This window comes from Alternaria triticimaculans (assembly GCF_023758025.1).
Source record: "Alternaria triticimaculans strain BMP 0046 chromosome Unknown scaffold_1, whole genome shotgun sequence".
Lineage (NCBI taxonomy): Eukaryota > Fungi > Ascomycota > Dothideomycetes > Pleosporales > Pleosporaceae > Alternaria > Alternaria triticimaculans.
The window spans coordinates 2,677,065-2,690,151 of NW_026055958.1; the positions used below are offsets into that span (position 1 = coordinate 2,677,065).

Below are 13,087 nucleotides of genomic sequence, written 5' to 3' on the forward strand. Positions count from 1 at the left end.
GTATTATTATATATAAAAGTTATATTACGTTTATAGAAGAGAGAGGTAGCTTACTTAGAACTATACCTAGGTATAAAGGTAAAGTAGATAATAAAGAAAATTTTACGCTTAAACTTGTCTTTTCTACCTCTAAAATACCTTTACTTCTTTACTTATCTTTACCTATCTATAACTACCTATTATATCTTATATATAATAGGCACTAAATACACTACACTCTAGCTAGAAAGATACTACACTAGCTAGTTACACTAAGTAACTTAAAGACATAGCTATAACTCTTAGAGATAAAAAGCTATTACTCTATCTATTCTATAAGATCTTATATAATCTTATATAAGAGTTTCTTAAAGATATAGATAAGTAAAATATTAGTAAAGATTCTAGTTTTAAAAACATTAATAGTATCTCTAATAACTTTTTAAAAGTTCTATAGAAGTAGATCTAAAGTTAGAAGCACGTATTTACTAAGTTTAATAAAGTCTCTAATACTAGAGTATAGGTAAATGTATTATAGTTAGTGTATTTCTACTTTCTATTACCTGCGTCTAAGCTTTACTAATAGAAATAGATCTTTACTATTATTTTTAGTCTTATAATAGTTATAGACAACTAAATAAAGTAGCTATATTAGTAATATATACTTATCTATTTACCTACTTAATAAAGCTCTTAACTAGCTACTCTTAATTTACCTAGTTCTATATTAAAACTATTTATTTATATCTCTATTAATACTAGTTATAAAATATATAAGTATTATTAATCTTTCTTTATATATATATAAAGCTAAGATATTATTATAGCTTTTATAACTACGTATAGGTAGCTACATAAAGTAATATATTACTATATTATTATCTTAGTTAGATTATAGTTTCTACTTTTATTAATATTTATCTTATAAGTAGTAGTCTAGTACTCTTGTAGCTAACATTTAGACTTATATTATAGTAGTATTTACTAATAGCTCTATATTTATTACTTACTTTTATATTCTACTCTACCTACTAGATAATCTTTTTATAAGAACTTCTTTGTATAATAATATACCTCTTTATATAGCCTTTATCTTTATTACTTTTATTACTCTTATAGTTATATTAGGTATATTTACCTACTCTATACTATACGTTATTAACTACCTTAACAATATATCTAGTTTATAAATAGATACTATTATCTTACTTAGAAAGCTCTACTAGATAGACTTCTATATATTAGAGATTAAATATTAGATTAGCTTAGCGTTTAATATTATAAGTATAGTGTATAGTTTCTAAGTTCTTTATATATGCTAATTACCTTATATAGACTATCTTTTATATAATTATTAGAACTATGTCTTCTTATATTACTAATAGCCTTACTATTATACTTAATACTATTATAAATACTACTATAAAAGTCTATATAATCTCTATCTATATTCTCTACGTTGCCTATAATATCTTTAGTGTAGCTATTAGCTTCTATTCTACTCTTTATATCTAGTGCTAAGATTCTTAGATTACTAACGCTATCTTTACTACGTTAGTTCTTATTATTATTATAATGCTCTTACTTTAGGTTTAGATATTATTCTATATAATTAGGTTTCTAATTACTATAGGTGTGTAGCTTATTATAATAGTTATACGTATAACTCTAAAGTAGATAGTTATCTTAGTAGATACTACATATATTACTAGAATAGCACTTTACTACTCTTTGCTTTAATTAGTAGCTCTAAGTTAGTAATAGGTTATACTTAGTTATAAAGTAGTAATAATAGAGTAATAATAAAGTAATAATAGAGTAATAATAGAGCAATAATAGAGTAATGCAAGATGCGAGATGCAAGATGCAAGATGTAATGCAGGTAGTCTGTATTAGAAAAACGCTTAGAGAATTAATTATTACTTTTAGTTAAGGTATAATATAGCTAAGGCTGTATTTAACACGTAATTTAAATGTATTAAGTATATATTGCAAGCAACAGTATATATATATAGAGATAAGTATAAGGTGCAGAGCCCCTGCAGCCTACTCGCAAATAGGTGCAGGTAGGTTAAATAATGTAGGGCTCGGCGCGCTAAGCCCCTAGCGCCGTATTTAACACGTAAAAACATTCACTTCGCATACTAATCTATGGGCATAATCCACTGCAATGGTAGTGTGTGAGAAGTCTGGCTCACATAATCAAGATGACAATCTGTGAGTGAGAGGATGATCCCGTGCAGCTCGGACCCGTTACGCCACAGTCCGCCACGGCTTTACCTGACATCCACACTCTCACAGCCATACATTCTCCCGTCTCCAGTTCGCCAATCACAAGTTGCTCTTCCCTCGCAAACAACAACATGGGCACCACATGCTAGTCACGAAATCCCGATAGTCTGGAGTGACAGGCTGTCGGAACACGTCTTCAGGATCGAGGCCCCCAGAGCCGGAACCGCTGTCTGAATATCGGTGAGGTACGCGCGAATGCTACGTCGCACAACAGCCAACCAGCCGACAGCCACACGCAGCAAAGCGCTCAACGCCGATAATTGCACATGCTGCAGGGCGCCGTCGATAACGTCGCCGATCTCAACTGCTTCAAGCTACGAAGGCGAGTATGCTGTTCCGAGCATTGGTTTCGCGCTCATCCTGATCGACGGAGAACTCGCTCTGGGGCCAGATTCGCGAGCTGCGGTGGCGTGGAGACATGACTCGAGTCGACACGTGCAACGTTGAGCCTCACTCTTTGGTGATCTGCGTTGTGCGCGTGGATGCTGGGATGTGTTGGTGTTGACACCTCGTGGTTTGCGCTGATCTTTTGGTGGTGGCGAGTCGAGAAACGCTTTTCTCAGCTTTCACCGGGTGTTCGCGATTCCAACGCAGCGCAACGCAATCGACGCAATCGCGTCGTCATAGACGGTAACGAGATTTTCTGCTGCAGGTATGGTGTCTACCGGGATATCTGCACGCGCTGACAGTACGCCTCTTGGACTGCTTTTTTTCTCTCCTGCATTCCACATACACTGGTCGAGCCGGAAGCGGTAATCCATACATGGACGCGGGGAAATTTCGCCGTCTCTTGCCATGTTCGAGTACGATGCTAAGGCGTACATACATGATCGTAGACTCCGTAGTGTGTCTCTATCTCGACTAATCGGTGTAGACTATGTTGAAGCGGGAGAGGTAAAGTAACACGGCGTTTGTGTGCTGATCTGGCCTGATGACTGCATAGTGTATGTGCAGATATCTAGCTAGTGTAGCCAAGACCTTTTCACGATTATGCATGTGCAGAATCTGGTACACGGGCGCGTATGTCGCTAGTATGCGTCAAATACCTCAGAATAGCATGGCCGGTAATAGCGTAGGCCCAAGGCTGCGTTGAATGGGTAGCTTCCTTCCACCCTAATCCGCAGCAACTAGAACCAAAACCAGGCACACCGCCTACAATGAAGTTGAAGTACTCTTTGTCGAAACTGTGAGGTATGCCTTGAACGACTGTGTTGAGCATCATGAATACACTTCGATGTTACAGCGGTCCTCAAGCGACGGGTAACTTGGTCCCCACTTCCCTGCGCTTCAAAGACTGTACGTAGAAACTGTGTCGCATTCCTAGGTAGAAAAAAAAGATAGAGCACCCTGATATTCCCGTGCTGTAAAGCAGTCACAGCACAGACGCGAAAAGTTTGTGGGCGCATGCCGCCCATCGAGACATAAAGGTGATGGATGGATTGCCGTTCACCCTGAACGTTTTGGCAAGGCTGAGCTGGTGCCTAATCGTCGCAAGAACGCGGAAAGGATCGGAGTAAGCACAACACCTGATGCTGTTGGTCGGCTGTCCGACAGTGCCGATGGGGCTTCTCCTCATCAAAGAGAGTGTTTATAAAACCATGTTCTATCGTGATAATGATGGTAGTTAGAGTGCGCACGTCCGATCCGATTTGCCCGTAAGATAGAATACCACGGCACACCTATTTGCCGAGTGTACATCACAGGATATCCCATCATATCATACACAGCTATGAGCATAGAAGAGCATGAAACTACCACTCACGGAGAAGATACCCGCAAATGTCGATACCCCTTAGGAAATGATACCTCAGACACACTGACGCTTCCCGACGGGCGCAAGCTGGGTTACGCACAGTACGGGTCGCCTTCTGGCCATGCCATCTTTTATCACCACGGACTTCCAGGGTCTCGCATCGAAGCAGCTTCGTACCAGGATATCGCTCTGGAGCTAGGCTTACGGATAATCGCGGTCGATAGACCTGGAATCGGCTTGAGCACGCCGCATCCCCAACGAACATTGTTGGATTGCCCAAGAGACCTACAATGTCTCGTCGACCGTCTGCAACTCGAGAGCTACTCTGTTCTGGGTGCATCTGGAGGAGGCCCCTATACTCTTGCGTGCGCAGCAGCACTTCCAGCTCCGCAGCTCAAATGCGTATCCGTTGTATGTGGGGTCGGACCAATGGACATTGGCATGAAGGGAGCAGACCTCCAGCACCAATTTGGCTTCCCGTTCGGATGGAAGCACGCGCCCGTCTTTCTCATCAAATGGTTCTTCAGCCGCGATGCTTTTGGGCGTATGGATCTAAGCGACGAGGAGCGTTTACAGCGTGTGCTAGACCCCTCAAAGCTCGCCTCAATCAAGGATCCAAGGGATCGCGAGATCATGGCAGATGAGGACCTCATCCGCCTGATATTACGATCAACTCGTGAAGCGAGAGCGCAGGGTTTCGACGGTATAGCGTTGGATGGGCGAACGATATGTAGTGACTGGGGTTTCCGGGTCGAGGACATCAGGAAGGATCTGCCGGTGCAGTTGTGGTATGGCAAGGATGACTGTTTCGTACCTGCCCATCATGGAATGCAGATTGCGGCGAGGCTGGGCGGTGACAATGGAAATGTCGTTTTGAGGGTGGAGGATGATACGCATACGACCATCTCGCAGAGGTGGAAGAGGGCGCAGCTTGAAGCTATTGCTGCCGTGATGCAGGGGTGAGGCCCCGGTGGTGCCAAGCCCGTGCTGCCTCGGCAGACCCCACTCTAGCCTTGCACCTCGGATTATCATGAATCTACACTCAATCATCAACACCATGTTCTTCGTCCCGGACGTTCCAACCTGTCCTTCTCACCAAACTTGCTCGTCCGCCTTGCTTGCGGGTTCTCTTCTCTTTCATTTGTGTACCTTCAATTTTCTGTTTCTGCGCCGCATTCTTTTCCTTGGGCTTCATGAGCCCGTAGTACTCGAACCATGATCTTACATACTCCCAAAGATCGGTGGCCACTGCCCAAGGCCTTCTCCCGTACACCAATCCGAGTGCGACCACAACGCAAACGGGTATGCCGATAGCCCAGAGTTGCCAGAACTGTTTTCTACCAGGGCGAAAGTCGTCCCCCATGCTGAAGATGCCAGCAAGCAGGGTGAGCGGGAAGACGATGGATGCGAACAGGCTGAGACGAAGGCCGAACTCGCCGTCTGAGACGCCTCTGAACGCCGCCCGAAGATTCGCGAGATCGTTTGAGACAGAGTTCAAGGCTTCTGCGCGATCGCGCAAAGGCTGCATCCTTGTGTGTATTGTAAGGAAGTCCTTCTGCGCATGCTTGATCGCTAGAGACGCTTCTTTGGTGACAGTTTCATCACCTAGTTGAACACCAAGACGCTCTAGGTTGAGATACATAGCGCGCCAAAAGTGATTCAAGTGTCGGCGCATGTAATTGATGTCCTTCGCAATCTCATTGATCTCCAGTAGGTCAGACTTCCATTTCTTTTTGGTCAAATTGTCGTCGATTTTGGCTTGGTAGTCATCTGCGAACCATTCAGCCCTCGCAATGGTGGTATTCATGAGCTCAAGTTGATTAACCCAGTGTTGCGCAACATGTTTCAAGAGGTAATAAGCAGCATTGGATGACTTCAGGTTCGTCTGCTGGATCAAGTCTGGAGTGGCAAGCTTGGTCCAGTGGAATGCTATTTCTTCCATAGCACTGGTAAGATTTCGCTTTTGTTGGAACATTGGAAGATTCATCTCTTTTGTACCCAGACCAACTTCGGAGAACATGAGGGGAGCTAATGTAGAACATCCGTAGTGGTACGGCCAGCTCTGATGAGAGACCGCTTCGAGTTTGGGGGGTCGAGATGAATTGTGGTCTTGTGCTTTCCAGAGTTCCGACCGGTCGGGGAAGATTGTGGGATCTTGTAGGATCAAGCAATCATCTAGAGCTTTGCGTGCACTTGGATCCAGTTCAGCCTCGTGATTTTTTAAGCACTCGCTTGCAGCCACACCCGTCGCCCGTCCGCCGCTGGCCGACTCCGTCTTTGGCGGCTCGCATGCGGTAGCAAAGGCGGGATCTACTAGGATGACAGCTAAAGTGGGTGGCCGTCAGCAGTGATCTACCAGATAACATCGTCTCAGAAGCCTTACCATCCCAACCTTCATCGTTCGCCTCTCCATCTGAAGGAGAAGTCTGTGATGTCCAGAACGAAGCGCACCGTCTCACAAAAGCATGCCTTCGATCAGGGGTGCCTGATGATGGTACGTCAATATCCCGCCACCTCTCGTATCTCCGACGATTCACTGCGAACGACGTCTGCAGTTTCAGAACATTTACCGACTTGGCACAGAGCAAAGTCCGCAATTCGTAGTAGCGCAGCGTGAATGACTGCCCGGGCACTGACATCGATGGCAATCCTCTATGTGGGATGGACCAGGAGTCCGTGAACTAAAGATGAGTGTACGAAGTCAGTGTCTGTCTCACATACAGTTCGTACATGGATATTACTAACGTTCCAGGTATTCATCTGCTCGCTGAAGACCAGAGGGTCGACGCCTAGATGATGGCCCAGTGCATCCACATAGTCCGGTTCCATATCTTCAAGAATGAAGAGCCGCTTGTGTCTCTCCTCACGGCTCTTATTGGCTGGCTTCTCCTTGAGGTACTCCCGGAGCACAGCAGCGCTCTTAAAGCCACCTTTTTCCACATCCACAACGCTTTTGGCCTTGAACTCCAAGCAATAGCATCGACCCGGCGTACGTTGATGCTCTTTCTCGTAGTGTTGCCTGACAGCCTGACGGCCGGCTTCTCCCTCGTTTGCTAGCTTTTCCAAGAAGGACTTGAGCGCTGGGAATGCATCCTCGAGCGTGTCGAGACATTGCAGATAAGGCTTTCCTTCAAAGCGGGGAGGAGGACTGGTACGTTGTCCGTTTTGTGCCGATGTGTCAGTCATTATGATAGGATCTTTGGAGAAATCCATCTTGATAGCCGGACGATAATACAATGAGAGCTGACAAATACTTGTAGCGGGCCAAAAGAGCAGGCTGAGAAGGAGGACTTGCGCGATCAGCTCCTTTTCTTGACCGGATGCTGACAGGATATAAAGGCGCAGCTCAGCGCTGCGTTCGAACCCCCTCGCGCATGGTAGCTTGCATACCAGTTCCTCTGGATTGGAAACACGTTCTCAGTGATGCGATTACGTCGCTGTTCTCAGCAAGATTTCGGTGTTGCGGCTGAGCATGCTGCGCCCACCGTGGCTGCCTCAGCTGATAACCCCGCATAAACTCAGCCGCGCTTCCACATGGTACCGGAAGCAACGATACTCTTCATCGACCTTGACCTTTCCTTCGCAATCCTCGTGCTCGGGCTAGAGTCAAGTCTCAAGCGATTTACCATGGCGACTTCAACTTCATTTTCCCCGTCAAGTATCCTGGCGGATGACCCAGTCTCGCAGCTGCGGAGTATAGTACAGCCTTCTCCCACCGATTTCTTCGAACACGAATCACTCGATCATTCGCAGCCTTCCATAAGGCTGCTAAAGATATCACCAACGCTGTCAGCTGAAGGCCTCGTCCAATGTTCCATATCGCATACGACCATAGACTATGCGCCCTATCGTTGCTTATCGTACGCGTGGGGCGAACCTGAACCGAAACAACTTGTACTGATGAACGGAAAACATTTCTTCGTTCAACCGAATCTCTTCGAATACTTGAAGGTCACCAGAGCCGATCCTGAGCGTACAGCTCATACATATTGGATAGACGCTGTTTGTGTTGATCAAGAGAACACAGTCGAACGGAATCACCAAGTCATGCAGATGGGGAGGATATACTCCAGGGCCGAAACGGTCATTGCATGGCTGGGACTTGCGTCGAAAGAGACAGTTCTACATTATCATGGAGAACTACAGCTGAGGTACAGTCATCCTTCTACTTGGAAGGAAAGAACACCCGTGCGGGAGGCAAGAAGAGCAGTAAACAATGATCTACTCGGCAACGACTATTGGACCCGAGCATGGATCACACAAGAGCTCAAACTTGCGCGCCGCATCGCCGTTGCAATTGGGCCATTAACGATCACAATGCATAGGCTTCGGGTATTGCTCCGTGGCTTGCCTGGGAATACAGATGAAGCAATCGGTCGAGTTTTCGCGCTCATTAGCAGTCAAAAAATTGTCGGAAACCCTCTAGCAAGCCTTCTGTTAACATTCCGTGACAAGAGATGCAGCGTTGCCAGAGATAGGATCTTCTCACTACTTGCGCTATGCTCTGAGACACATGCTATCACAGTCGATTACGGTTGTTCGGGTCTTGAACTGGTGTACTCCATCATGAAGAGCAATGAGCATACTCTCTGCGCTTGTTCTACTCTCGTTGTTATGCAAAGCCTGGCGCCTGAGATTGACAACCTTCAGCCCAACAGCGATGGCCGAATCAGGAACGGGTCGTATATTGAGATTGAGACAAACGGGACTGATTGGGTACATATTGGGGAGGGAAATGGATGCGTCGTTCTTAACCACATTTGTTCTCGGGCCTTTGCGACCAAAGACACGAGGTTACTACCTGATGCGACCTATTGTGGGCAGGAGCATATCAAGTCGCTTACAAAAACGCCCACGCCAACCAATGTGGGTTCAATAGAGCCAAGAGATACGCAACCTCTTGGTAGAAGCGTTGCTGCGATCGGCCCAGGGCGGGCAAGAATCAGGATATCTCTATGGTCCCTCTTTGATCTGTACGGTAAGGATAGCCTACAAAAGAGACGAGTCCAGCTTTGCCCAAGGTCATGGACCGGGACTAATGGATCCATGACTTCAATTCGTGTGGGTTATGTCAGTTGGGATATTAACGCTGCTGGGTCTGCACCAGAAGAGTCGGTGTTCTGAAGACGAACCCGCGAGCTAAATAATATACGCGTTCGTAGATACTAGACTACAGCATTAACGCATACACTATCGAACACATTTGCTCACTCCAAGCTCTTAAGAATAGCAGGCAAAACCTCCACCTCAGTGAAATCCCAAATCGTGCTCGAACTCCCCGAAGCCCAATTTGCGCCCGTCCAAAACGTATTCGTCATGCCTTGCAGAGCAACGAAACGCTTGTAAAAGCCGTTCTTGATCTCATCCACCGAGACCGACAAAGCGAAGGGGGAATGGTTGTTGCTAGCCTTTATTGTCGTAGACTGGTTGGCAGGAGGCAGATCAAGGGCCCCACGAATCCTTTGGACCGTGGCGAGAATATCAGAGGCGAAGTAGTCGTCCGAGGCTTCCATGGGAGTGGAGTATTGCACTGAGTAGAGGTTGCCAATTTCGGCGGTGAAATAGTATGCGCCTGGCAGCCCGGGGATACCGAAGGCGGCTTTTGCGTCGTAGTTGTACATAGAGACGCCCTGTGGGAAGCCAGTGTTGGCCACAACTGCGTTCCAATATCCGCTGCTGTTGAAGCGAGAGAAAAGGTCTGCTTCCTCCGTGTTCAAATCCAGGAACTGGTCGAGGAGGGCGACCTTAGGAGGAATGGTCATAAGAAGTTTCTTTGCGCGAATGGTCTGAGTGCCTGATGGGGTTTGAGCGACCAGGGTGACGCATGACGGGCTGCGTTTGATGGACTTGATGCTGGCGCATTTCACGACAGAGCTGTTGCCCATCCCTAGTTTCTGTTCTGCGGCATCCCAGAGCGCCTGCTGGTTGTGGTTTGCTTGCGAGACTTTGGTCTTGTCTTTGCGTGCTGAGACTTGCATGGGATTGAAGAGCTTCATCACGTAGAGGGTAGGCTGGGCTAGGATGTTGCCCATGCCTTGGAATTGCAAGAAGCCATCATATGCCAGCGCACCCAGGTCGTATTTCCGCAGGAAGTCACCCCAAGGCATCAACAGGTCCTCCGGAACGGGGTCAGGGAGGTGGTATCCACGGAAGAAATCGTCTGGGTACTGCGTGAGAAGAGCCTGGTACTTATCCAGAGCTACAGCAGAGGCATTCGCGTCGACGACGGGCCATGAGGGCCCGACGACCGAATTTCGGAAATCGACTGCCTTGGGCTGGCCACCAGGCTTGAAAGGAGCTAGGGGAATGTTGAGGGAGTCGAACAAGTGTCGAACGGTGGTGGTATTGACGAGGACTTGGGTGCCGTAATCGAAAGTCTCGCCAGTCGCCGTGTCCTTGTAGGTGTTGGTGTGTCCACCCAGCCGGCACTCTTTCTCAACGAGCGCAACCGATTTTCCAGACTGCTGTAGCCGGATGGCAGCGTGAGTGCCACTGGAGCCTCCACCGACCACGAGCACGTCGTAATCGTATTCATTGGCGGTAGCCAAGGAAAGGAGACCGGGCGCCACAGTCAATAAACCTAGCCGCTGTAATTGTACCATGGTGGCAGAGGGTCTTGGGGAAGAAAACGAGAGGGATGTGGTGCGGGAAAGAAAAACGATGTGACTTTGGTACAAGCGATCAGAGGTCTTAGATGAAGCGGACCGAAGACGGGACGACGGCGCTATTCATCTAGTGTCGGCGAATATGTTTGTCGCCTCTACGATGGCCTCGGGGTATACAACAAGAGAGCTAAATTCTAGGTTTGACTAATAGTCTTGTTACTACATCAGCGGCTGCCCTACTCACCGCTTCCTCATTTGTAGCCAACGCCTGCGCGAATGCGAATTCGCCTCGACCTACGGCAGATCCATCACTCTCAAGATGCAACACTCCAGAAGCGGAAACATTTGTTTAATGGGCTGGATGCTGAGTTCCACACCCATAGAGCTAGCAAAGGACGACCGAGTTCTGAGGCGCGTTCGCGCGGGTAGCATGGGACTTGCTTACGCGTCATTAGCCGGTTTTGAGTACGGAATGAAGGAAGCTGCGTCAACATGGTTGTTGTGTCGAGATGAAGTCGCGAGATGTGGCTGCCACAAAAGAAGTTCGGAGGCTGGAGACTAGGCGACGTGACGCGCTGAGATGCGATGTTGGGAGTGGGTCGAGGATCGTTACTCGACTCGCCTTACCAGCCTCGTGGGACTAGCCTTAAGACCCACTTCCATCACCCTAGTCCGGTGCCTGCAGGAAGTCGCAATAGACGCCGCCGACGTCTTCTGGTGATCGCACTTGAACCCAAAAGTGACGTCCCTGGTAATGCTTCTTGACAATTCCTCACAAGCTCGATGCAGGAAACATCAATTATCGAATCTTCACGACCGCAGGGAAATGGATGACTCCATGGAAACAGCAAGATTGAGGTTATAACGACCATCACTGTAGTAACCAAAGCCTCAGGTTGCTTCCCACCATGGGGCTTGTTTTCGGTGTATTGAGTGTAGTAATACTGCTATGCCATATTCTTCTATACTCCCATATCAGAAACGAAGAGTGAGTCTATAAATGCAAAGACACTCGAAACCAAGGATAATGCCTATGATGATAAAGAAGGATAGGGGTATACCAAAAACGCCGATAAAGAAAAGCTCCTAATCCCAAGAGTCTGCGGTGCGCCAAGTGTATCTACCGGTGGGACATGCAACAGTCGATGTCATCGATATAACCACACAGCTACTCCTGCAACTGGTGCGTGGGGCAAGCACCCCGGCCTTTCTTATCCCACCACTCCTTGATACAAGTCTGAGACACATGTTAGCACCTTGGGCCCATCGTACTGGGAAAAGGAAAGACAAACCTCATGGAACTTGCACCAGCAAACCAACCTAGCCATCTTGTCCCCAGATTCAAAGTCTTCCAGACAAATCGTGCACTCGGCCTGTCTGCCCTCTTCATCAACACAGTCCTTCTCAGTCGCGACGTACGGAAACATTCCACGCGCAGCATGGCTCATTCGATTTGCGTTACTGGCGCCTTCACCATTACCTGCACTGCTCATACCGCGGGTGCGTTGAGTGGGTAGGCTGGCAGATGTTTGCGGCGTGAGTGCAGCCGTTGGGCCTGGAGAAGCGGAGTGTAGGGCGATACATTCTTCAATGTGCTGGGTGCGGTCCGAATCGTCGTTGTCAGGGCCTTGGGGAGGAAGCTCCTCGCCACAGATGGGACATTCGTCTTCCTCAGGGATTTGGCGGCGAGGCCGGGTTGGCTGGGCATTTTGAGGTTGAAGTGGAGGCGGTACAGGGGTTGACATGGCTTGGCTGAAAGGACTGGTCCCCGAGAAAGATCCGTACCCGAAGTTCACACGGTTTTGTGCGTTGCGGGCCCGGTTGTTAGCTACGGTTTGGGAAATGAGAGGTGCGCGGTGATGTGGGTGTTGCTGCTCGATAGCAGATGGCGGGAGAGGTGGCAGCCGCCGCTCTCCCATATGCGAGCCCGCATGATAGCTCACTCTCCTACTTTGATTGCTCTCGTTTGTGGGGTCGCGTGTGCCATATGCATGGCTCTGGCCTGCGCCGCGCGAAGCATCATGTACGCTGGACGACGATCTGTGTGCGCGAGGATGTGGGGGTGGTGGAGGTGGGACCTGTGAAGATCGGGGTGGGATGGGCCGAGAGCCATGACCGAGTGAATCGTATCGTGGAGGTGGGCTGAAGTTTGGATCAGGTACACAAGGATTGCAGACGCGGACTTCCTCGCCTCCGCCTAGCGCTGGGTTGCGGAACGGGCCGAAAGTTGACATGGCGCTCTCGTCTTCTCCTGTCAGATCGACGAAGTTTGCTATATTCTCGGACGGCGGATGCACGATGAACTGGCGTGGAATAGTAATACGATGTGGCGAGCATGAAGCGCACACGACCCTCCCGCATTTCCTGTTCTTGTTGTCAGTAAACAGTCCAGACGGGCGCAACTTGTAGGTTTCTAAGCAGACGAGGCACATGACCTCAAACGTCCGATGGCTGACAC

General features: G+C 48.0%; 3 protein-coding genes across 3 annotated transcripts; 1 reads left to right on the plus strand and 2 right to left on the minus strand.

Annotated features, from left to right (window-relative positions):
* Window positions 1-4,000: 4,000 nt before the first annotated feature.
* On the plus strand, window positions 4,001-4,987 carry J4E78_000871 (uncharacterized protein; the record flags this gene model as incomplete). Its single annotated transcript, XM_049361532.1, has 1 exon — window positions 4,001-4,987. The coding sequence occupies one exon, from the start codon at window positions 4,001-4,003 to the stop codon at window positions 4,985-4,987; it is 987 nt and encodes a 328-aa protein (XP_049226815.1).
* Window positions 4,988-5,066: 79 nt separating this feature from the next.
* Window positions 5,067-7,210, minus strand: J4E78_000872 (uncharacterized protein; the record flags this gene model as incomplete). The annotated part of the gene is made up of 4 exons (XM_049361533.1): window positions 5,067-6,349; window positions 6,417-6,437; window positions 6,595-6,676; window positions 6,746-7,210. 4 exons carry the CDS (start codon window positions 7,208-7,210, stop codon window positions 5,067-5,069), a joined length of 1,851 nt encoding a protein of 616 aa, XP_049226816.1.
* Window positions 7,211-9,231: 2,021 nt separating this feature from the next.
* Window positions 9,232-10,626, minus strand: J4E78_000873 (uncharacterized protein; the record flags this gene model as incomplete). The annotated part of the gene is made up of 1 exon (XM_049361534.1): window positions 9,232-10,626. One exon carries the CDS (start codon window positions 10,624-10,626, stop codon window positions 9,232-9,234), a length of 1,395 nt encoding a protein of 464 aa, XP_049226817.1.
* Between the last annotated feature and the right edge of the window lie 2,461 nt (window positions 10,627-13,087).